The 26303-nt window shown below is 35.4% G+C and overlaps 1 protein-coding gene across 4 annotated transcripts in view; it reads left to right on the plus strand.

Moving 5' to 3' along the window:
* MAP4K3 (mitogen-activated protein kinase kinase kinase kinase 3) overlaps positions 1-26303 on the plus strand; it is a 208890-nt gene that overhangs the window by 163812 nt on the left and 18775 nt on the right. For all 4 annotated transcript variants that reach the window (XM_056825971.1, XM_001364038.5, XM_007476998.3 and 1 more), the window contains 9 exons: positions 717-759; positions 5548-5707; positions 6197-6309; positions 8624-8665; positions 11776-11860; positions 18678-18757; positions 22141-22201; positions 22313-22430; positions 25162-25220. In XM_056825971.1, coding sequence (XP_056681949.1) covers positions 717-759; positions 5548-5707; positions 6197-6309; positions 8624-8665; positions 11776-11860; positions 18678-18757; positions 22141-22201; positions 22313-22430; positions 25162-25220 — 761 coding nt within the window. The remainder of the gene's footprint in view (positions 1-716; positions 760-5547; positions 5708-6196; positions 6310-8623; positions 8666-11775; positions 11861-18677; positions 18758-22140; positions 22202-22312; positions 22431-25161; positions 25221-26303) is intronic.

The raw sequence follows: 26303 nt of genomic DNA on the forward strand, positions 1-26303 counted from the left end.
TGGCACAACTCAAGGTAATATTAAATGAACCTGTTTTTAATTAAATAAATTCTTTATAATTTAAATATATATATTCTATATCTGAGGGGCTTCAGTTGAACCCAGATAAGTTAGTTGTTTTTTTTTAAACCCTTACCTTCCTTCTTGGAGTCAATACTGTGTATTGGCTCCAAGGCAGAAGAGTGGTAAGGGCTAGGCAATGGGGGTCAAATGACTTGCCTAGGGTCACACAGCTGGGAAGTGTCTGAGGTCAGATTTGAACCCAGGACCTCCCATCTCTAGGCCTGGCTCTCAATCCACTGAGCTACCCAGCTGCCCCCAGATAAGTTTTTTTATAAGCTCTCCAGTGTTATTTTATGCCTAATGATAATAAAAACTAATTGTATGGTGTAATGGTCTCTCAAACATTTACTTAATCTCTTACCTTGAAAAATTGTCCTTAAAAAGCTACAAATGTTGAAGTATAGTAATTTTCTTTTCCAATTCTCTTTACCATATAGTATCTAAAAATTATTGAAATCTTATCTGCTCAGTATATTTCAAACTGACAGTAAGATTTGTAAAATCTTCAGAATCATAGGATTCACCATTTATTTTGCTGTAATTTTAAAATAAAAAATAAAAGACTATTTTAAGCTTAAAAAAATATATATATATATAAAATGATATTTCACTTCTAAAACTTCATATTAGACTTTTAATTAACTATTTTCTAGTTCAACGATGAGAGCCAAGGTTCCACCTCCTTTACCACCAAAGGTAAGCAAGTTTATTTTACTAATTGAATTTTGGAAATATATAAAAATAGTTCTCCTTTGTTTCTCTCACGGCCATTTTGATGGAATCAAGCAGCCTAATAACTTTCTTTGATATCCGTATCACATAACATAGTAGTAAAGAAAAATGGACTTAATTGCTAAGACTACAATGTGATGTTTTTAAGTTTCATTTTTATTCATCTTTTGGAAGTTTAATCTTTCAAGAATGTATTGTGATTAGTGAATAATTTTTTAAAGGATACCATGATAATAGTCAACTTTCATAGGAGAGTAGTAATGGATATATAGAAGTGTGGATCATTTAAAACTTTATATAATAATTATTTTTAGTTAACTTTAGAATGTGGGCATGGGGATTGTGTTTGTGTGTGCTTAGATATGAATCTGAAGGTGTGTCTATTCTTGAAGGAATAGAAAGCTCTCTCATTCTCTCTTCTGACCTTTGTCCCTAGATTTGAAAATAAAGCTCTTTCATCTTTTCTCAGCACCAAACTTAGGCCATTAGCTTCTTGAAGGTAGAAATTATCCATGCAAGTACTTTGGGGAATGGGGAGAAAAGGTATGGAAAGAAAAGGAAGGCCTTCCAGGTATTGTAGAGAACTCTAAAATTCCTCTTCTTTTCGACATTTCATATAGTTAAGCATAGTGTTTTATTTCTATCCCTCTTCTTCCCATGGTGCCCCTGCCAGAGAGCCCCATGGGCTGGCTCCATGGCCAGGACCATTTCATTTCCCTCACTCAGTCTATAAAATGGGAATGATCATCCTGGCGGGACATGCCTCACACATGTTCAGGAGGATCCTCAAAAGAATTCTATACTGCTGTATTGGACTGAAGGGAGTCATGGAGGTGACAACAGTTTTTTAAGTGTCAACTAAACCCAGCTTTGCCCTGGGGAACAAGCCCACATTAAAGATCTGAAAACTGAGGCCCATCATGGGATGACTGCCTGAAATCACATGGCTAAGATTGTGCCCTTAGAAAAGGGAGCAAGAGGATAAACAACCCAGAGAGCTGGGGTGGTGAAACTATGCTGTGGGTAAACGTAGCTGCTAGACGTTTTGATGATGGAACAAGAGTAATAATAAAAGACTTTTCTCTCTACATTGAATCACTAAGAATATACTGGAGGATGCCACTAAGTGGCTCAATAGATTGAGAGCCAGGCCTAGAGACAGGACATCCTGGGTTCAAATCTAGCCTCAGATACTTCCTAGCTGGGTGACCCTGGGCAAGTCACTTAACCCCCATTGCCTAGCCCTTACTGCTCTTCTGCCTTGGAGCCAATGCTTAGTATCAATTCTAAGACAGAAGGTGAAGACTTTATCTTTTATCTATTTATTTATTTCATTTATTTGTTTGTTTATTTATTTGGGAAGTTTTATTTAATTAATTAATTTAGGGTATTTTCCCATGGTTACAAGATCCATGTTCTTTCCCTCCCTTTCCCCAAACCCTCTCCTGTAGCCAATCAGCAATTCCACTGGGTTTTACATGTGTCATTGATCAAGACCTATTTCCATATTATTGATATTTGCAATAGGGTGATTGTCTAGAGTCTACATCCCCAATCGTATCCCCATTGAACCATGTGATCAAGCAGTTGTTTTTCTTCTGTGTTTATACTCCCAGTTTTTTCCTTTGGATATGAATAGTGTTCTTTCTCATAAGTCCCTCAGAATTGCTGCTAGTAGAGAAGTTCATTACCTTTGATTGTACCACAGTGTATCAGTCTCTGTGTACCATGTTCTCCTGCTTCTGCTCCTTTCACTTTGCATCACTTCCTGGAGGTTGTTCCAGTCTCCATGGAATTCCTCCACCTTATTATTCCTTTTAGCACAATAGTATTCCATCACCAACATATACCACAATTTGTTCAGCCATTCCCCAATTGAAGGGCATCCCCTCATTTTCCAATTTTTTGCCAATACAAAGAGTGCAGCTATGAATATTCTTGTACAAGTCTTTTTCCTTATTATCTCTTTGGGGTACAAACCCAGCAGTGGTATGGCTGGATCAAAGGGCAGACAGTCCTTTAGAGCCCTTTGGGCATAGTTCCAAATTGAGAAGGTGAAGACTTTTATATTTTTTTAAACCCTTATCTTCCATCTTGGAGTCAATACTGTGTATTGGTTCCAAGGCAGAAGAGTGGTAAGGGCAAGGCAATGGGGGGGTCAAGTGACTTGCCCAGGGTCACACAGCTCAGCTGAGAAGTATCTGAGGTCAGATTTGAACTTAGGACCTCCCATCTCTAGGCCTGGCTCTCAATCCACTGAGCTACCCAGCTGCCCCCTAGGTGAAGACTTTAGAAGGAGATTTTTTTTTTCCTTCTAAAGTCTTCACCTTCTATCTTAGAATGAATATTTAGTATTATATTCATTCCTGAGGCTTATGACCTACATCAAATCCACTGTCCATCTCCCTGTTGTGCACTGATTTTGCATGTTGATATTTTGTACCCTCACTGTTCATTATTTTGTAATTGACTCCTTTTGACATCATCATCTATTGCTTTTTTAAAAGATGCCTTTTGGGGGATTACTGCTATGCTTTTTAACAGTTAGTGACTACACCTAACCAACTTCCACCTACATTTTTTGGTCTGAATTCTTAGCATGCCGGCAGTATAGAAAAGCTACCAGTTTATAAAGTAGTAAGCATGTTATCATACATATCTTATAGTCATATCAACTGCCAGAATAGAATTTAATTTTTAATTTTTGTTTAGCAATTTCATTGGACAGGTCTGAGAAGAGGAAACATTATGTGGTATTTCAACTGCCAAATTGGTAACTTTAAAATAGTAAAAGGTTGAAAACAAGACCTTTACAGTATTAAGGAATCCTTTCTTAAAGGATGTGAGAGAGGAATTTCATTCTTCATTGATGGAAGAATTATACTCTGGAGATTCAAGATGCCTTTGAGTATAATGCCAGATTATTTGAATCACATTTCCTAAACTTTGATAACCACAGATCTGTTTACTTTGGAAAATTAAAAAAAAAACCCTCAAAAAAGTAACTGAATGTAGATATCATTTTGTCATAAACATGTATTAAAGTCCTGCCTACTCTGTAACAGTCACTGTACTGAGCCAGAGGACAAAGAAAAAGGCAAAAGACAGCTGTGGCTTGGAGGGGGGGGGGGCAGCCTAACTGGAGAGTTCACCTGCCAACAGCTGTACAGATAAACTTTCTATTGGACAAATTGTAAATAATTAGCGGAGGGAAGGCACTCGCTTGAAGCAGTGTCGGGAGAGGTTTATAAAAAATGAGATTTTGGCTGGAACTTTAAAAAAGCTAGAGGAAGCCAGGAGGCAGAAAAGGCCCAGACTTAGACTAGGAGCAGCCCGGGACACTGACTGAAACAGTAGGAAGAGTCCTGGTTAAGGAAGGGTTTCAATGCCAGAGGATTGTATAGTTCATCCTAAAGGTACTAAGGAGCTATTGGAGTTTATAAGGTGGCCTGTGCACCTCTATGATTTAGGGAGAGTCCTTTGACAGCCCAATGGGGGGGGGGCGCTGCCTCTGGCAGCCCCCTGGAGACTAGTTCAGTAGTCAGAGGACATCTAGACTAGCCTGGCTGGCAGATTCATTCAAGAATCGTGGCAGGCTTTGGCTACAGATGAGACAAGAGACAGGGCATAGTTGAGAAGAATGCCTGAATTGAGGGATTAGAAGAGCGGGGTGCCCTCCCCTCTCCCCCTGGAACGGGGAGGTTTGGGGAAGAAAGATAATGAGATCAGTTCAGGATTTGTTAGATTTTAAGATGTCTGCTGAACATAGAGTTGGAGCTATAAAATAGGGATCTGGAGATGCAAGACTCGAGGTCAGGAGAGAGGTTAGGGCTAAAGAAGTAGATCTGAGAATCAGCAGTGTAGAGACTATATTAGATTCGAATCATATGGGGATAGAATTGGCAAGAAAAGGCATCTTTTGGCTGTGGGGAAAAGAGGGAGAGTTTGCAAATGAGGTTACAAATGGGTAGGTGACTAGGAGAAGGATGGGGGTACATGAATGGAGAAGTTAAGAAGAGGAGCAGGTTTTGGGGCAAGGATGGTCCACTTCATTTACATATGAGGGACATCCAGTTGAAATAGTCCAATGGCAAAATGGACCAAAGACTAGTAATTGGGAAATATATGAATTGGATATATAGATTTGGAAATCATCTGCATAGACTGAAATTTTTTAACTTGATATCCATGGGCTTGTTTTGTTGTTTGTTTTTTAACAAATTTTGTCAAATTATTTTTCAATGTGATTAGTTTCCTTTGGGGCTATGTATTTTGTTTTAGTTATTTAAAAAATTTTATTTGGGAAGTCATGCATGAGCCTCACCAGGCTGCCAAAGGGGTCCATGGCACAAAAAAATTTTAAATCCCTGTCATAGACAAAAATTCACCATTATTAAAAGATACATTTTACCATTTATACATAGTGATGATATTATTGGATACAAACTGAATGACACTTTTCAGATATAGCCCTGTAAAGGTAAGAAGAATACATTTGCTTAACATATTAACATTTCACCACTTTCATTTATTGATATATTCAAGTATTTGTATTTAGAGGGTTTTTTAATTGTTTAAATTGATTGAGTGTCTGATACAAATAAAAGATGATGATTTGTCCTTATAGATGTTCAAGTTTTCAGAGGACATGTTTTAGTATTTTTTTTTAGTATTTTAGTGTAGTTTATTAAATAAGCCCATTCCTTCAGGAAAATCAGAACCTCATATATTATGATTTCTGTATCATTTCAGCCTAAAACCATCTACATACCACAGGAAACTCCTGCCCCTGAAGATGATAATCAAGGAACAATCAAGCGATGTCCTGTGCCCGAGAGTCCAGCCAAGCCATCACAAGTTCCACCTAGACCACCACCTCCCCGGTTACCCCCACAAAAACCTACTGTTTTAGGTATTAAGGGGAAAGCTAAGTAAAATCCACTGACACTAGATTTGTCATATGGCCTTGGGAAGGGAAAAGTAGGGAATCTTAACCATAAGGAAGCAGAATCTGAACACTTTAGGGGCATGGGCTGTGAGAAATGGTGTGACCATCTTTCTTGCCCTTTTTTGCAGCACAGATGTTAACTTTTATTGAAAATATTGTCCGCAATTGAAATTATGGGTTGGGAGAAATGTTTATTTCTCATCTAAAAGATTTCTTTTTTGTGACATTTTAAAGTTAGTGAATAATTTTCATTTATCTAATTTAAATGTTGCTCTGTAAGAAAATATTAAGGAAATAAAATAAGGAAAAATATACATATAGAAGTTATCTTGTTTCAGAAAGCATATTTCTTTTCAATTTTAGAAAGTGCTTGTATAGAGAAATTAAACACTCCTAAATCTAATCTCAGTACTCATCAACACAACATGTTATAACTGAATATATCTTGTTAAGGTAATGGACTGAACTCCTTCCAGCTGAATGGTGAACGAGGTGGTTCATTATACCAGCAGCAGAATGAAAATAGAGGCACAAACCTTTCAAGGAAAGACAAGAAAGATGTACCAGTAGGTATTTATTTGTAAACTGCACTGACACTTTTATATTCTTTTTTACTGTTATTGTGATGCTGTAATTTTACAAATATAACTAAAAAAGTAATTCTTACTATTCTCTTTTGTGTTTGAAGGAATTTCTGAAATAGAATACTTGAGAAAAAAATCAAGTTTTGCTATTTTAAACATGATTCATGTTCATTAGAAATCTATGTACTGTAAAATGCTTGATTGTACAAGAATGCATTACAAAATGTGAGCTCCGATTGGGTAAACTTTTTACCAATATCCAACAGTGTCAATAAAGTGACTATAAAAAATCTCTCTCTGCTATCTCAACAGAAAGAAGACCACATCTCCTTATTAAGGAGGAGGAAAGCTACAGCATCTCTTTCTAGACTAACTAACTCTGACCTAGCCTTGTATAAAATTAGTGATATAGTTATTAGTCTTCAGAGAAAACAATCTATTTAAACGTGGAAACTCCAACCCTATATAGTTGTCAATATGTTGCTGATCAAAAAAATTCTTAATATTTCTCATAGAGAATATCTCAATGAGACTGATTTTAGAAAAAATTTTTATATCTACTAGTTAAAGTGATATTTTCATTGTATTAGGAAACATTTTCATCATTAAGTAAAACATTTTGTGCAATTTTACCAAGCCCTTTCCTTTTTTGAAAGAGATATTACAAAATCATTTTTCTCAGTACTTCTTAGTCTAATCTAAATATGAAACCTTTATCATATTTCTTTAAAAACTCAAAAACAGTATACTGCTGTGAAGTCTTTTTATGTCATTCTGTGCCCTAACCAGTTTTTAAAGTTTATAGATCTGTTGAACCCAAGTCAGATTTCACCGCTGAAGTAATTTGGGTCTAAATTAAGTGGTCAGACATAGAGAAAGTCATCTTTGATTAATTTGATTATTAGAATTAGCTTTTGAGTTTACCTTTAACCAGACAAAAATAGATTCTTTAGAGAGAATGCTTAAAGAAAGATTGATTGGTCATAGGAAAATGATTCTTCAGAGTGTGCTCATATTTTTAGATACTTTTTTCTATTAGATAAGTGTGAGAGAGAGAGTAAAATACTTAAATTTTCTTCCACAGCATGTGTGCTGATATTCTCCACATAGATAGCTAAAGACTTTGCTCTTCAGTTTTTTCTCTAAGTAAAAACTATATATCATTGTGAATTAAAAAAATAACATCTTAGAGAGATTTTTAATTTTTTTTTTAAACCCTTACCTTCTGCCTTAGAATCAATACTATATATTGGTTCTAAGGCAGAAGAGTGGTAAGGGCTGGGCAATGGAATTAAGTGACTTGCCCAGGGTCACACAGCTAGAAAGTGTCTGAGGCCGGATATGAATTCAAGACCTCCCATTTCCAGGCCTGGCTCTCAATCCACTGAGCTATCCACCTGCTATACCCCCCCCCTTTTTTTTTTTTTTAAGAAAAATACACAATGTTAGGTATTTGGGGAATAGCTTACACATAGTTCTATATACATAAAGTAGTTCAAATTTACAAGGAAGAATTTAAAAATACAGTAAAACAGTGTCCCCAATAGCAGACCACCCATTCTTTTATTTTCCAAAATAATATTGTCCTTCTTTTGGGGGATTCATATATTTTTAGTTATTGGTGCTGCTTTGTTTTGATTTTTTCCACTTGTAGATTTGCCTTACAAATCTAATCTAATTAAAGAGAAAATTAACAGCATCCCCCCTCAAAAAAAAAAAACACAACCTATTCAGTTATAATATTCCTTTATTGGGTTATACTCAAAGCTATTTAGTTGATTGTAAGTTTAAAATAAAACCAGCCATTTTTATTACATTAATCAACATTATTACTTTGGTTGTAAGCAGATGATATAATAAAATAGAAGAACCTAAGTTTTATAAGGAAGATAAGTAAACTGAATTTATTATATAATGGTAATAGAAAGTTCTCTTTAGGAGTTAGCAGTAATAACAGTGGAGAACATAATAAATTTAACATGAAGGAATTATCTTTAAAATCACTTATTTCAAAAGTAAAAAAAATTGGGTATAGGATAGAATTTGAAATGTATATTAAGCAATTAGTTTCTATAAGTGTTTCATCTAGAGTTTATTCTTTTCATGAGTTTTGAATTTCATAGTACCTTTTGAATTTCATTTATTATGACTTTTTTCAGTATTTCTTAGTTACTGTACAGTTTTAAAAATTCTGTTCCTTTGTACTAATTCCTAATCTTTAACATTATCTTTGAAATTAAGTCCACTTTTTATAAATTCTATACTTACAATTTGCCCAATGCATTTCTTTTTCTAGAAACCCATTAGTAATGGTCTTCCTCCAACGCCTAAAGTACATGTAAGTATCAAATGGTAAAAAGGTAAGTTATTCAACAAAACACAGGAAAACAGCAACATTACTTGAAATTCGTGTGAATCATGGGTAAATGATTGCCATTTTGAAAATATTTGTTGTAATTCTCACAGTGCAAAATATTTGACATCCAAAATTAGAAGAATCTTTATTAAATCTGGAATCACATCAAGGCCTTACTTCATGTCCCCTGTTGTTAGCACTTTCTCCCTCTTAAAATTTCTTTGTTTATTTTATCTATTTAATTGTGCAATATTGTGGTTCCCCAGTAGAATCTGCATGGCTCCTCTGGGGTAGACAGGAACATTTTCAGTTTTGTCTTATTACCCTTAGACCCTACCTTACTATCAGAAACATAGTAAGTTCTTAATAAATGTTCTTGAGTTGAGTCACTCTACCTTGAATCTTAATATTAGTATTTCAAAATACTGATTCTTACAGGAGGAAATTGCCTTAATGGTAGAAATTAGTGTCTTGAGGCAACTAAGTAACTAAGTATATATAGAGCCAGGCCTGGAGTCAGAAGGACCTGGGCTCAAATGTGGCCTCAGACACTTCCTAGCTGTGTGATGCTAGCTAAGTCACTTAACCTTGCCAAGCCCTTGCCATTCTTCTGTCTTAGAATTGATACTAAGAAAGCAAGGTGTTTTTTTTTCAATCATTATCTTAATTTTAAAGAATATGAAAGTGTCAAAATGAAGAAATGAAAATAAACAGTATATTCATTCAATAAATAAATCTTGAGTATCTATGATGTACTACTAACACCACACATTTAAAAAAGTTGGTATATAGCTTGAATTTTCAAAATAAAACAAACACTATGCCTATGATATTTTTTCCATGCTTGTTCTATACCATTCTACTTTCTATAGCCCAAATTCCTTCGTTATCAATAACCTGGGAATCAGAAGGCCCGTATTCATCAGCACTATTACTTACACTAATCAATAACCTTATAACCAATAACCTTAATCAAATTACTTAATCTTTCTGGCCCTCATTTTTCCTATTTACAGAATGAAGGAGATTTAGACTAGATTATCTTCAAAATCCTTTCTAGCTAGACTGCAGCCTCTTAAACTGCAAACATTTCTGTTCTTGCCAAGAGAGTATCCATAATTCGGTGTTTTGCCTCTCAGGGCCACGTATAATTTCAGTGCACTGAGATCCAAAGAATTCATCTCCTTAGCATAGTACCATATATAATATATACACATACACATCTTTGAGGATGAGTAATGTGCTACCAAAATGTGCTCCTAGAATGATCAAAAATGTTACTAGTTTAGGCAGAACTGCTAAGTACCTCTTGTTTCATCTTAATAATTAACAAAGTTAGATAGATGCTAACCTGAAGCTCATTTTGAGAATCCAAAGTCAGGGAAGTATAATATGCAACTACTAAAAATCATGCTTGTGTAATATGTATAACAATGATAATAAATTGCATTTTAATTCAGAGGAAGCAGATTATTTATTTAGCTATTGCTTTTTATTTTTATATTCATCTTTAAAATAGGGCATATTCTTAGGACTTCCAAGGGCAAATGTTTCCTTGATAAATTTTAAACTTTTTTTAAAGTATCTTGGCAAGAGGCAACATTGTGAAATAGATAGTTTCTGCCTCTGACACCATACTGGCTGTTCAGCTTAGAGCAAATCATTTAACCTCTTGAACTAGGTACTGGCTTGCGTTAGTAGAAAGAGCCTCTTCAACCATCTATTGGTAAAGTCACAGGTCTATCCTATCTAGGAAAAAAATTTTTAAACCCCATACTTTCTGTCTTAGTAACAACTCTTTAATACAGAATGGCAAGGGTTAGGCAAACAGGGTTAAATGACTTGCCCAGGGTCACACAGCTAAGAAGTGTCTGAGGCCACACATTTGAACCTGAGTTCTTCTGACTCTAGGCTAGTACACTCTAGTACCACTTAGATAACCCTAAAATATAATGGATTATTTAAATTAAGTGATTTCAATATAACATGGGTTTTACCTTATCTTTTTTTAAGTGATCTCCTATCACCGAGTAGAAATTCTGGGTAGAATCAGACCCTTTTTTAAAATACTAAAACCTTCAAAACACATTATTAGATATGTGAGTAAAATGAAATTTTAGGTAAGCAATTTGAAGTACGTTGCTTGGACAAAAATACTTCATTAAGTCACTAGTTTTGAACTAAGGTGTTTGTCCTCTTTAGTGTCTCTCAGTTGCTACTTGCCTTGAGGTTACAGAGAATATATGTGTGCTACATTATGATGCGTAGTATTCCAGAGGTCATTCTTTTAATTCAGCATAATTTTGAAAGGCATTTTACACAGCTCTATCCATATTCTCAGCAATTAGTTTAAGGATTAAATAAATTAAATTGACAAATGATCAAAAATAAATGTTGATCATGACTGAAGTGAGAACTTTTCATTTGATATTTCACTGGATTCTTGACCAACATCAAACGTAATTCAAATGAGCATCAAAAGAATTTGAAGAACAAACTTTAACATCATACAAATTCTTCTGAAATTTTCCTAATGAAGCTTTTTAGAGAGAAAAAAATATAAAGCTCTATTCAAGAAAACTTACCATAAGATACGTTTCCCTTGAGACTTTGGGAGAAATAATAATTAATTTTGGTTACATTGCTTTCATTTCCCATATATTAAATTTAACTATTAGAATCATTTTATAAGCAAAACCAAGGGAATGGGGCAGAAACTATTCTGTTTTCTATTATTATTCTAGAATATTAAAATACTTTTATTAAGCTAATAATCATGAACAAATTTTTAAGAAAACTTATATTTATTCAGAAAGTCAGAAGGAATTTTTAAAAATTTGATTTTCTTTTCCCTATCCTCATTCTATGATATACCCAAAACCTAAAGTCATAAAAACTTTCACATATTACCTCTACTATTAGGAAAAAAATTTAAATATCTTATAGTTGTCTTATTTGGGAAATTATCCAAAAGTGTGTGTGTGTGTGTGTGTGTGTGTGTGTGTGTGTGTGTGTGTGTGTGTGTGTGTACCATGTTAAAGTCTTTTTGTTTGGTTGATTTTTCTTGTCCTTATTCTATTTTGTTTTTGCAGATGGGCGCTTGCTTTTCAAAGGTTTTTAATGGATGTCCCTTGAAAATTCACTGTGCAACATCATGGATAAATCCAGACACAAGAGGTAGTACCATGTGTATTTGTCTTGTGATAACATTTAAAAACTGAAACAATGAAACCATTTACTTTTATTCATTTTCTCTAGATACCTGACCAAAGGTAAAATATTCCTTTATATATTGTCTTCAGATCAGATAAATATGATTTGCTTACCTACCAATCCATATTGTATCAAGGTAAATGGATTAAAACATAACAATGGATAGTGGTAGTATTGTGTTGTTATTAACAATCACCCAAGATTCTCCCTAAAAATGGTCTTTTTTTAATACTGCACAGAATTGAGCACCCTCTGTTTCTTAATACTGGTAGTAAAACCTGACTTCAGAAGACTATATTCCAGTGCAGCTTTTGGAGACCCTGGGACTGATCTGAAAATTATATGTCTAAAGAGAAATAATTGTAGAAGACCCCCAAACTGAAGAAAATCTCATTTGTGGCCAGTTCTAATAGCAATGTTGAGGAGACCCAGAGGATACGAAATTGCTCCCTTGGATTCCCCTGAAGGAATCCCATTTGTTCTCTGGATCAGTTATCATAGAAGTACTTTGCCATATGTACACCTTTATAAATCTGAATTAAGGATTTTATTGTATGCTGCATTTAGTCTATATTCATATGCTTATGGAGACTATAATATACTAGAATTTATCGGTACTGGGACTTGAACCTAAACCTTTTGACTCCCTGTCTCTTGCTGTTAATTAGTTCTGGACTTGCAACCAGGAGTGACCTGGTTCATAGCTTTTCTCTAATGACTTCATAGCTCCGTGACCTTTGTTGAGCTCCATAATCTCTCAGAGTCTATTTCTTCATGTGTACAAATGAGAATAAGAGGACCTGATCTCCTATTTATTTCCAGGGTTTGTGAAGATCAGAGGATAGTGATGTTGTCAGCTTTATACATCAGTTATTCCTGCTGTTTTTTTTTTCTTTTCTGTACTGTGTGTTAGAGCCCACAACCAAACTCTTAGTGTCTTTTATTAAGGTTTGTGTCCTGGCAGGTGTCTAGGTTTTAGTTAGCATTTTTATTATGTGTGGTCAAACCTGCTTCTTAAGGTTTTGTTTGTATTTGCAACCTACAGTAAAATCCCTGTGCTATTTGGAATCATAGTCCCTATTCTGTGTCTTATATTCTTATTCCATGAAAGAGCCACCCTGTAAATGGAGACAGAGAGGATGCAGGGCTCCAGGCCTGGGATATCATTGCTCTAGGGAGCCCTATTCTGCTGTGAGGAGATGGGATTTCAGTGAGGCAGCATCAGAAAGATGGGTGAGGGCCCGGGATGCCCTGGAGGAGCCTGGCTCCCCAGCAACAGCTCAAGCCACCTTCATGGCCATCGGAACAAAGCTTGTTCTCTCTGCCCCTTGCCCTGGGATAAGTCTTCTCATGCTTGGGGCGGACAACATCCCTAAGTCCCTGCCCTGCTTGAGGCCTCTCAGCTTTGCCATAGTGTGGCTGCGGAGCGAGCGCCAGCTTCTCAGAGCCCTGAGCAAGAGTTGGGTAACAGCAGGCAGAGGAGTGGCCCTGAAAAGGGCTCTCCTGGGGCACTTAGAGCTTAAATGACTTGCCCGTATTCACCTAACAGAGCAGATGTCTGAGGGAAGACTTGAACCCAAGTCATTTTAGGTCAAAGACTGAATCTCTTTCTACTCCCCTTCACTGTTTCTTTTACTCTTAATGGATTTATAAAATAGGCTGCAAGTATCTAACCATTATTCACAAAATATCTATATTTTCCTCCTTTAAAAAATTTTTTTGTATTAATGTTGATCTTTGCACTAAGAAGTTTATAATCTGAGTATATACAGGCAGTTGATTCAAATATTTCACTAATATGTTTTTTCCTCTCTATTAAAATAGAATAATTTTCTTTTTTATGACATCAGTTAATGCTTACCTTGTCCAGCACTTACTCATCCTTTTCTCAAAGAAAGTATTCATATGAATAGACAAGAGACTTTTATAGGCTCTAAGTCTTTGCTCAAATTTCCTAACTTAATGCTTAACTCTATTTTCTCTTTTCGTTTTTTTTAAACCCTTACCTCCTCCTTAGAATCAATACCATATATTGGTTCTAAGGCAGAAGAGTGGTAAGGACTAGGCAATTGGGTTCCAGTGACTTGCCCAGGGTCACACAGCTAAGAAGTATCTGAGGCCAGATTTGAACCCAGCCTGGTTTTCAATCCACTGAGCCACCTAGCTGCCCCCTTACCTCTATTTTCTAACATTTCCATTCTTTTTTTCAGTCTTACCAAGTATATGCTGATGTCATTTGATGAATCCTATCATTTACTTTATGGACTTTATCTGCTTCTTACTCCAGTGAAAGATATATTGGCAAATAAGCTATGGTAATTTTTGTCCATGCTTTTTACAAGCTCTGCGATACATGATGACCAAATATCCCCAAAAACAGTGGTTCTTTTTTGTACAGCAAATCTACAACTATGACCTGATTAATGCAAAAAATGAATCCTTTGAAGTGGTCAAATCATTCCAGTTTGCACTATTTGTATTGTAAAATATGGGCAATTGGTTCTAGCCCAAAAAAAAATTTTAAATGAGTAAAGCAGAATTTCAGTATCTCAAAATAAATTCATGATGCACAAAACTTAGAGACATCTCCACCTCACATTCCTATGGGCTATTTCTGCTGTGGTAGGGCTTTCCAAACTCTTATTGGTGGATCAGCACCAGTCAGACACAATGTACATTGACATTGGTGTAGTGATGTCATTTTGGTTTTCTTCAAGTATGAAGGACAACAACCAACTTTTCATGATTTTTACAGTCGTATTCTTTTTTTGTTGTTAGCTCATTCCATCCTATATCTTGACTTTTAGCTTGATGTTAAAGTTGGGCTCTGCTTCCCTCTGAGTGGGAGGCACTGGCAGCTTTTTTTATGCTGGTTTTTATAGCTAGTTCTGGGAGTCTGCAAGTTTTGGGTGCTGACAGGGTGTTGGGTTCTTGGGAAGGCTGTGATCACTGCTCTCCTACTCTGCACTCTGTTCTTTACTTAGGTAGGGGTCTTGTGACTGACGCCAGGGTGCTCTTCTCTGCTTGGTAACTGTGACCAAGACTGTACATAGGCAATAAAGTTGACAGTCAGTGCCAGCTGTACCCAGTATTATTAGCAAAGGGCCCGCTTCAATCTTTCTGATCTATTTTCTGACCCGTTTACCATCTTTGAGCTGAGAATTCCTGAAGCTGCTTCTGTGTCCAGTATTTATATGCATGGTCACTAGACAGGTGCCCCCTCCACCACACATCCCCAGTTTCAGTTTTATCCTGCAGACTGCCTAAGTTTTCTTAGGTCAGAAAAATGTTTCATTCTGACCTTTTGTTGATTCTGCAACTCCAAAATTTGATTAAAGTTGTTTGGAGGGGAATGTTGATAGGGTTCAGTTGGATTGCCTCTAATCCACCATCTTGGCCAAAGGAAAATGTGTTTCTGATTGACGTTTATTAGAAAATAATAAAACAGTTATTGAAAGCAGAATTTTGAAAATTAAAAAATAAAAGTTAATGATATAACTAAAGATAGGCCTACACTGACAATATGACAAAAAACATTATTGTTGTTTAATATAGTTTAGCATCTTCTCTGTCTTTATTCATGTGCTAGAAGATAACCTTGCCTTGGTGAATTTGTGTGCCCGTTATTAGTCACACAGTAAACCAAGTGTAGTTGGATAACCTGGAGGCATTATCTAAATCAGTAATGCTTTTAAAAATATCATCTTATTATTCTTGCAATGTTTTCTAATCCTTGGTCAAAACTAACTTGAAAACTAGTCTTCAAAAACAATGTTAGTCACTAATGCTTTCTTATTTGATTTCTAAAGAGCTGGAAGCATTCAGTAATTATAGCCTTTTAGAAGATAAGGATTTTTAAGAGCTGTCAACAGTCATTGGTTTTAATTTAGAATCCTCTTCTGCTTGCCCTCCCTGTATTTGACTGTCCTTAGACACTCTAAATCCACATTGAGTTTTTTTCTTTCTTAGAAATAGTTCCAGAAGACATCCTTTTCCAGAATAAGCTTGTTTCACCCTCATTAAAATTTTTTGATTAGTGTATCTACTTTTCTTCAATTATTTTCTTAAAAACAGCAGAATAATTAGTTTCCATAACCTCATCTAAATCTGTTAACTTTAACATTATGGCATTGAACTTGATTTTTAAAGCCATCTAATTCTTGCGGCAAATGTTTCTTCCATGTCCACTCTGTTTATCTTTTCTTTCACTGTCTTGAATAAACTTGAAGCTTTTTTCTGAATGGCCTGTCTGCTAAGAGGAAAACATTTTTTTATTGCAGTCTTTGATCTATATGCTAAAGAAATCCCATTTCTGCCACTGTGATATTTCCATTCTGTGAAGATGGGATTAACTCTCCCCTACCCATTTTTTAGATTTAATCACCAAAAGCTTAAACACCCCACTTATCCTTAACTGGGGGGAGGTCTGTGACCCACATGTGTGAAAGTGGGTGACAAATCAGAAGCCACCGACTGTTCCTTGGGCAGTCCTAAGCGAAGCTTTAGCTGTAATTGGTTCACATAAAATGGAAGGAAGGCACAGGAAGTGATGAAAAGGAATGATCTTTAAAAATGCCAAGAACTTTTTCTGTTTTCTTTCATCTTTAACTTGACCTTGGAGGACATCTGGCTTAAGTCAGGCTTAAACAGGCCCCAGCGAAGGGGGTCCAGAGGCAAATTAAACAAGGGTTTTAGCCATGAGGCCATCTCCAAGATGAGGGGCCTCTCTGGAGGTTAGTATCTCCAGAACAATCCAGGGAAAGGAGTTAGCCTTTCTCACTCACCTATGTGGTGGTCTTAATAGAAGCAATCCTCAGCCAGATCTCCAGCCATGTACATTGCCATCTAGACTATCTTGTCCCTACATGCCTCTGGTTATTCCACTGGTAATGTGATGCACATCAGTGATAATGTGACCTATACTTTGCCCATCTTTGAAATTTATTCACTTTCTTATGCCATTCTGTGTCTGGATTTGGCTGTCTGCAATCTAATGGACTTACTTGATGAAGATTATGACAGAAAGGGTACAGTTTCACTACCACATGTGAGAGGAAAGTCATGCATGACATCAAGTCAAAACTGTGGTAGGTAATCCTGGACCTCAGGCTGGAGATGGCCGTGCTACATCCAGCTTGAGCTATTAGCTCCCTGATGGTCAGTTATCATCACAGGCAAGTAAGGTTCAGGTTCAAGATCTCTTCCGATCATCTTAGGTATTGAACTCTATAAAATCCCCAGATTTGTATGCCAATACTGTATTGTGTGGTGCTACCACCAGGTTCCCAGATATAGCTGATAGGATGAGGGCGATTACAGCCCCCAGCACAATGAAAATCAAAATCATTGCCTCATCTGAATACAGATACCTTGGTCAGGTTGGTGGCTCCATCCTGCTCTCAGTACCTTCTTACAGATGTGTATTAGTAAGCTGGAGTGTGATGAACCTGGACCCTTCATTGCCCACTGCAGACTTTTCTAAATAGACTGATATTTTTGTCAATAGTATTACAAATGTCATATAATGCATTGTTACATTGTGAAGACTGTCCTATTCTACAAAGGAACTCCTTAACATAAATCCAGACAGGGGAAGAAGTGATATTATAATGTTTATGTATAAATTATGTAATTCTTTAAAAAAAAACAAAACTTTGTATGTCTTCTTAATACTTGGTATTTTTTTTTATTGTCAGAGCCTTAGTGCCCTCCTAATTTCCCATCCTGCTCCCAACACAGATATGAAGGAAGGCTTTTTACAGTCTCCTTGGGAATTCCATGAGATTGGTAGAAGTACTTGGAGAGGGGGAGGAGCTTTAACTGTACATTGACATCAGAGCAGTACAAATAAAAGTGTTCTTGTTAAAGGGCGGGGGGTGGGGGAGGAAGGAAATTAGAGGAGATGCCCATTAGTTGGAGGAATGACTGAACAAGTTATAATATACAAATGTGATAAAATGCTATTATGCTGTAAGAAAGATAAAAGGCATGGTTTCAGAGAAACTGATTGTGAAACAAAGTGAGCAGAACCAGAACAATACAAACTGACAACAATAGTATAAAGATAAACAACCTTAAAATTCTTAGGAACTCTGATCAGCATAATGAACCACACTAAAGGACTTATGATGAAACCCTCTACCCACTTCCTGATAAGAGAGAAGGACTGAGATTACAGAATTAAAAAGAATTTTTTTTTTTTAACATGTTCAATGCAGGAATTTGCTTTGCTGAACTATACATGTTTGCAACAAGTGTTTTTCTTTCTCAGTTTAGTGGGGTTGGGAGAGTAGGAGGAATGTAGGTAGATTTTCACTGGTTGAAAAAATTTAAGCTTTTAAAGAAACAAGGAATCTTTTTGCTACTTTGAGGTATCATGGTGGAACATAATGGAAAAATTTTATTTACTCAGTTTTATCAAGGATTTTATTTCTTTGAAACTAGTCATGAATGTTCATATATAACTCCTATGTAGGAATAGCATTGGTACGTAAGCTATTTCTTCCAGGTGGTTTTAAAACAATGAATTTGAACCATTACTGTTAGTTTCTTACCAGATGGGAGTTTGAGAGCATCTAGTTCGGGTTAAAAGAAAATAATTTACTGAATGTAAGTCACGACCAGTTAGTAATACTTTCAACAAAAAATATGGGAAAACAGATTAGTAGTGTTGGCTTGTTTCTGTTTTGCTTTTTAGCATGTTGGCATCTTTAAAATAATCTTATATGTATATAAATTGACCTCTACAGCAGATTATTTTTGTTTTTCTATCTTATTGCAGATCAGTATTTGATATTTGGTGCTGAAGAAGGAATATATACCTTGAACCTTAATGAGCTACATGAGACATCAATGGAACAGGTTAGTCATTTTGTCTTACCTCCTTGAAAAGTATATTTAGCATCCACTATGTGTCACGCTTTTTAGTAGGTACGGGGGACTCAGAGAGGAAAATAAAATATTCTCTGCCTCCAAGGAATTTTCAATCTACCCATAGCTTGGCATTAAGTGAATAGCCTTCAACGACCACAGAGTCACCTCCCTACTGTAATGAGGCAACAGAATGGGTCTGGAGTAAGCAAAAGTGTTTTCTGAGGAGAGACAAGGGAATAAGGACACAGGTGTAAATAGGTTAGACTGAGGCAACAAAGAATACTTCTGCTCCATTGTCATTCTACTCATCTGATAGAATTGTCATGTTTATTGTGCCATTTTTCTTACATTATTAAAGTTACTTAATTTATGTTTAAGGGAGTTGATAAGAGCAACTACTACTATATAATTTGTCATTTTAGTGTGCTACATTTCTCAGCCTTTATCTCAGCTAATAAAGTAAAAAACAAGTTTTTGTAATTATTGTTTCTTTTGTATTTTTTTATTTTATTGATATTTTTTATTTTTACATCATCTTCATTTCTCAGTCTATCTCTCCCTTCTACTATACAGTCATCACTTATACAAAGAATAAAAAAGTGGGGAAAAAGACAGTTTAGCAAATCTAATTCATTTGATGAGTCTCACAGTATATGCAGTGTTTAACACCCATAATCCCCAACCTCAGCAAAGAAAAGAAGAGAGGTAAATTTTCTCAACTCTTCTCTGGGTCAAAACATGGTCATTATAATTATACAGCATTTAGTAACTATTGTTATTATTCTTTTCATTTACATTACAATAGTAATTGTATTTTATGTTTTCATGGTTCTCAGTACCCCTACTTTGTATCAGTTTGTGTAAATGTAACCATGCTTCCCTGTGCTCATCATATTTAATGTTTCTTATCACACAGAAATAGTCAGTTACATTCATGTACTACAGTTTATTTAGCCATTCCCTAATCATTGTTTCCAATTCTTTACTATTACAAAATGTGATGCTTCAAATATCATGTTGTATTTTGGAACTTTTCTATTTTTGACTTCCTTGTGGATATGCTTAACAGTGGACCAGAGGATATGAAATGAGTCAGTTCTTAGCATAATTTATATTGCTTTCCTGGATAGTTAGGTCAGTTTGTCATTTCATCAACAGTATTTTAATGTCTCTTTCTATAGCTTTTCTAGAGTTGACTCTTAACGTTGTTTGTCTTCTTTACCAACTTTCTATATGTGAGGTGATATCTCAGAGTTATTTTGATTTGCCTTTCTCTTTATTAGTGCTTTGGAGAAGTCTTTCATATGATAGTTAAAGAGTTTTCCAGTTTTTTTTTTTTTTTTTGAGAATGGCTTTGAGCACTTATCCATTCGGAATGGATGGTGCTCCTATACACTTTTGTCAGTACCTGCTTGTATCTTGTGTTCTATTTAGTCATTTCTTCAACTTCTCTTATTTTGTTCATGTAAAAGCTTTTCAATTTCATAATCAAAATTCTGTTTTGTTTTGTAGTTATCTCTTATTTTATTAAGAATTCTGTTCTTAGTCATTGGCTGTGAATCTGGCTCCTTTCCCTCTCCCCATCCCCCTCCAGTTCCTGTTCCCCCCAAATGCTAGTGCCTCTCCCACAACAACTTGTATTTTAAGTATTTATAAATATTTGTTTGTTTGTTTATTAACTTGATATTTCTGCTATATTTATGATCTTCTACATTATAATGTAGGTTCCTTGCAGGAAAAGATTTTTTTCATTCTTTATACTCAAATTCCTCTTTCCCAGTCTGGTACCTGGTACATAGTTTGTACTTCATGAATACATATTGATGGGTTGATTGTTCCTAACATAACTGTCCCTTTTTCAGACATTCCCTCATTTCCATGGGGAGTCCCACCGTCCTTATAGATTACCAACAAAGACATATGAATTGAGGCAATATCAAGTAAACACAAACAGGAAAACAATATGGACAATTATAGCAGTGTTAATGAGGAAAACATCAACATAATATTCAATATTGAGTGCTCCCAAAAAAAGAGAAGGCACTGTCTTTTTATCTTTTCTTTTTTTTTTTCGGAGTGAGAGGAAAATATGAATATAGTGATTTTTGAAAGTAAAAAATTGTCACTAATTTTTTTTTTAATAGGGATTAGGAGATAGGTAGGTGGCTCAGTGAATTGAAAGCCAGCCAGACCTAAAGACAAGAGGCATTGGGTTCAAATATGGCCTCAGACAGCTGTGTGACCCTAGGCAAGTCACTTAACCCCCATTGCCTAGCCCATACCACTCTTCTGCCTCACAACCAATATATGTAGTTGATTCTAAGATGGAAGGTGAGGCTTTTTTTTTTAATTGGAATTAAACATAAATATTTGAGTACAAGATCATATGTCAAGTGTTAGCATATAGCATTTTATTATATATTATAATATTTAAATGAAGATGATGTTTTTTGTGAGTGTGCATGTGTGTGTTTTTCTGTGGCCCACTCAGGGATACCATTTTCCCTACTTCATACATATTCCCATGCTCACCACAGCATTTTAAGACCTTAATGAATTACCACTATAAATTGATTTTGATTTCATATGTACTTAATAACCAATGATTAAATTAATATTTTTTGTAGAAGAAATAAACTTCTCATATGACTTATTGATATATATTAAAATTTTATTTTTTTAATATATCACATTTAATTTTATGCTCTTCTCTTTGGTCTGTAAAGTCCAATAGAATTTGTCCCCAATTTACCTTTCCTACCTCATTGGACATTACTCCCCTTCATGCCTTCTGCAATATAGCCAAACTAGACTTTTCCTCTTGCTTATGACACTAAGTCTCTCATGTCCACACCTTTGCCCTGTCTATCACACATGCCTGGAATGTGCTTCTTTCCACCCTCACATAGGCCTCTCTCTTCCGTCCAAGTTCAGACACCATCTTCTGCATATAACCATATTTCCCGATTCCCTTGAAATTTGAATGTTGTTCTTCCCATGCTGTATTTAGCTACTTTGTATGTAATTGTATTTATAAATTTTTTTTGTTTATGCTTTATATTTTTATATGTACTTGTCTTCCCATTAGAATAGAAATAAGTAGGCATTGTTTCCTTCTTTGTGCTTATATCCTCACTGCCTTTCACACTGATTCTTAATTTTAATTAATTTAATGCTTGTTGATTGATTGATTGAGTACTATACATTTCCTAGATCTATACCAACTAATCCCAAAAGTTCAAAATTTAATTGTTTATAAAGTGTCTGAAAGTTATAGATTGTATCTTTTAAAACAATTTTGAAGTTGTCTTCTTATTGATTCATTACTTTTATGATGTAATTTTGTAAAATCTATTCATTTTTCTTACCAGCTATTTCCCCGAAGATGTACATGGTTATATGTAATGAATAATTGCTTATTATCCATATCTGGTAGGTCTTTTATATTTTAAAGTATTTCTTTATTAAAATATTAGAGGAAATAACTATTATATTCCTTCTTGTATTTGAAGCTTTGTTTTATATATATCTTCCTTTCTTTAGGTAAAGCATCTCAGCTTTATTCCCATAATTTACCAGGACTTTTTGATTATGCAAGACAAATGCAGAAGTTACCTGTTGCCATTCCAGCACACAAACTCCCTGACCGAATATTACCTAGGTGAGTATATTTGAAGAGGTTGTGTGTTTGTTTCTTCATAGACATAATATGTTATGGATACTCTTAGAGATATTTGTGCTTGAGTTGATCTAATACTAAAGGTGTGTGCTTAAAGATTCTATGATTTGATTGATAGAAATTCTTGTATTCTGTTTTGCCTTTCCCCATTTCTCCCTATATTGACTTTGTTTCATCCTCTTTTTTTCCCTATTTTCCTATCTTTGTACAAGTCATTTTTTTTTAAGTAAGCTTTAAAGATTTTACATTTTCTTAATAGTTTCAATTCTACATTTTTTTCATCAAAGGAAAACAAAACATTTTATTAACTAGTAATTTGTGGAAATTTATCATTTTTATTTTTTAAGGTTGCTACTGTTTTCTGTAATAATTTCATTAATATACATAATCTCTCAATATAAATCACAATCTTTTGTACACAGTCCTCAGGAATTGCTGTGGTCAAAAAGTTATTCACTCTTAACAGCTTGATCATGAGCATTTCCAAATTTAGTTAAACTGGTCAGTTCAGTTTAACAAGCATTTTTTAGCCAGAATGTAATGTATGGAGCCAGGTGCGAGAGATACAAAAGAAAAAAGCAGTATCTAGCCTCCTGACTCTTCCATTCTGTTGGGGTTTGGGGTAGAGGTATTGGGAAATGGCCATGTACAGAGAAATAAGCAAATACAATATATACAAAGTAATTTCCAGCAAGAATGAGGGGTAATAGAAAATTAGAAAATCTTGGAAAGGAAGTGAGAGATTTAAGTTTAAGAGTGAAAATGTACCGGTAATGAGCAATCAGCTTTGCAAAGATATGAATGCAGAGGAAATGTCATGTATGGAGGACCAGTAACTAGACAAGCATGACTAAATCAAAAAAGAAATTACTATAGTGGGGAAGGAATTTTAAAAGTTAGGCTCGATCCTGATTGGATAGGGTTTAAAATGCTGAACAGGATTCCTTTTTTCACAATTTGAACCCAGGAAGAATCCCTTTTAAATTCCACTTCCAAGAAACATTTGACTTTGTAACCCTGGGCAAGTCACTTAAACTTGAAAAATAAGAAGGGTTTTTTTTTTTTAAGAGAACAGAATAAAGGCAATAAAGAGAAGTGACTAGGATTGGAATAGGAGAAATAGAATAGTCAAGTTTTGTCCCTTAAAGGGAAGTGAAAAAGTGTCATTAAAGAAACATTCCTAAGAGGTAAGTTTGAAGATTTATTTTTCAAGTTAGCATCTCAGGGAAGAGGTGAAAAAGTATTATTTCCCAATCATACCTCTTAAGTGGCAGAAGGACTACTTGAATTTAAGAGTGGGATACCAAGGGGCAGCTGGGTGACTCAGTGGATTGAGAGCCAGGCCTAGAGACAGAAGGTCCTGGGTTCAAATATGACCTTAGATACTTCTTAGCTATGTGACTCTAGGTGACACTTAATACCCATTGCCTAGGCCTTTCCACTTTTCTACCTTTGAACCAATACACAGTTTTGATTCTTAGACAAAAGGGGGGGTGGGGGGGGAGGAAAGAAAGCACGCTGAAAGAGAGAGACAGAGACACAAAGGGCTTGGACCAGGCATTTTTTAGAAGAAACACTGAATGAATCCTATCATATCCCTTTGATATTGCTATCCTCATCAATCCATACTTCTGAAAAGATTGAGGAAAATGGTAATGGGACAACTAAATTTATCATCATTCCTGGGATAGAGCTTCATTGGAACAAGTACGGCATTTTGTTTTGAAAACTACAAAATTAACATACAAAAGTGAAGGTCTCAAGAGATTAAAATAGGAAAGAAGCATAAATAGGACTGGCAAACCTATGAATTTCTTTTAAAAAAAAAAAACCTTGAAAAATTGCCTGAGAAGCAAATAAAACAAAACAAAAAGATTATAGAGATTTTTGTAGAATTGATAGGTAAAACTAATCACTTGGTCTTTAAGAAGACTAACAGAATCAAATCTTTTACCTAATCTAAAAAGAGAGAGGAAATCAGATTGCCAAAATAAAAATTGAACAAGTGAAGTCACAGCAAAGAAATAACAAGAATGTTCAGAACTCAACTTAACTATATGCCAACAAAACTGAGTGTTTAAGGCTTTTTGGGCTCTTTTAGTTTTAAAATGAGATATTTTTCATGGGGATCTAAAAACACTGAAAAGCAGCTAAAGAGATGTGCTCCTTTTGTTTTGGATGCGTAGGGGGATCTTAGGGGGTTTTTTGCCATGGAGACAGGGAAAGAGGTAAAAAAATTTTTTTCTTCTAAAATAAAAAACATTAAGTGGCTGAAAAAAAATCTTTAATGGCCTTTGTCTTTCAAAGATCTCTTAAATGAACAGAGATCATACTGCTCTTTATTTGCACAAACTCCAAAAAATAAAAATAAAAGCTTATATTTATTTGTCCTAGAAGTTAATAAAAGCCATTATAGGGGCAGGTAGGTGACTCAGTGGGGAGCCAGGCTACCAAATGGGAAGTCCTGAATTCAAACCCGGCCTCAGACACTTCCTAGCTGTGTGAGGCTAAAGAAGTCACTTCACCCAACTTGCTGGCCCTTCCCATTCTTTTGCCTTGAAACCAATATTCAGTATTGATTCTGAGACAGAAGGTAAAGGTTTGGGTTTTTCTTTGAGTGAGAGAGACAGAGACAGAGAGAGAATGTTAGAATAATCACTTTGGAAGCTACATGGAAGATGGACTATATTCACCATTTCTGTTTCTCTTTTAGGAAATTTGCTGTATCTGCAAAAATTCCTGAAACAAAGTGGTGTCAGAAATGTTGTGTTGGTAAGTAATAAACCACTGAATTAGAGAATTGAATAAGACTCATTTTTTATCCCAGGCCAAAGGTTTGTAGAGGTAGTCCTTGCCACCACAGACAGGTCACTGCTGTAAGAGTTTGATGTCCCTCTAATGATAAAAATGGTTTCTTAGCTACCTATCCTACCTTTTGGGCAACTCAATTCCACAAATCTTTTTACTACCTACTATATAGAAAGTACTGAGCCCTGAGGCACTGGAAATACAAAGAGAAAATGAAATGGTCCTTGCCCTCAGAAAGCTTACATTCCTTTGGTGGGAAAATGAATGTACATGGATAAATATATACAAAGTCATTTCTGAGGCCTGAGGAAGGAGTCTTTTTGGTCAAGAATTGGTTTTGATCCAGGCCTTCAGGAAGCGAAGGATATCAAAGGGTAGAAATGGAATTCTTGGTATGGGCAACAACAAGCAGGCCATTTGGTGGATAAAAAAAAAGAAATAATTTGAAAGCAATCTGGAAAGAAATGTAGGAGCCAGATTGTGAAGCCCTTTAAATGGCATACAAAGGAATATTTTAATATATAATAGAGTTAGTAAGGAGCTACTGAAGCTGCCTGAGTAAAAATGTGATGTAGTTAGTTAGACCTGTGCTACCATTTAGAAAGAGCAAGAATTAGACAGCAGAAGTGAAAAATATAGAAATCAGTTCCCCCTTTACCTTATTTGCTTCAGGAGAGAGGTGATGAGGGCCTGAAGGATGGTGGCTAAATGAGGAAAGGGAAGGGAACAACTTTTTTTGGATTTTTTTGGATATCGAATCAAAACTTGGCAATGGATTGGATACACAGAATAAGGGAGAGTGAAGAGTTGAGGATGGCTCCAAAGTTGCAAACCTAGGTGAGTAGATGAATGGTGCTGCCCCTTCACGGAAATGAGGAAGTTAGGAAGGAGGAAGAGTCCAGAGGCAAATATAATCAAAACCAATTGGGACAAACTGGGTTTAAGATTCCTTTGGGACATCAAAGTCCAACAGACTCTGGACAGAGAGTTGTGGGGTTGGAAGTTAAGAGAGACAGACAGATAAAGTAGAGTTCAGAGCCATCTGCA

This window comes from Monodelphis domestica, chromosome 1 (assembly GCF_027887165.1).
Source record: "Monodelphis domestica isolate mMonDom1 chromosome 1, mMonDom1.pri, whole genome shotgun sequence".
NCBI classification, from domain to species: Eukaryota; Metazoa; Chordata; class Mammalia; order Didelphimorphia; family Didelphidae; genus Monodelphis; species Monodelphis domestica.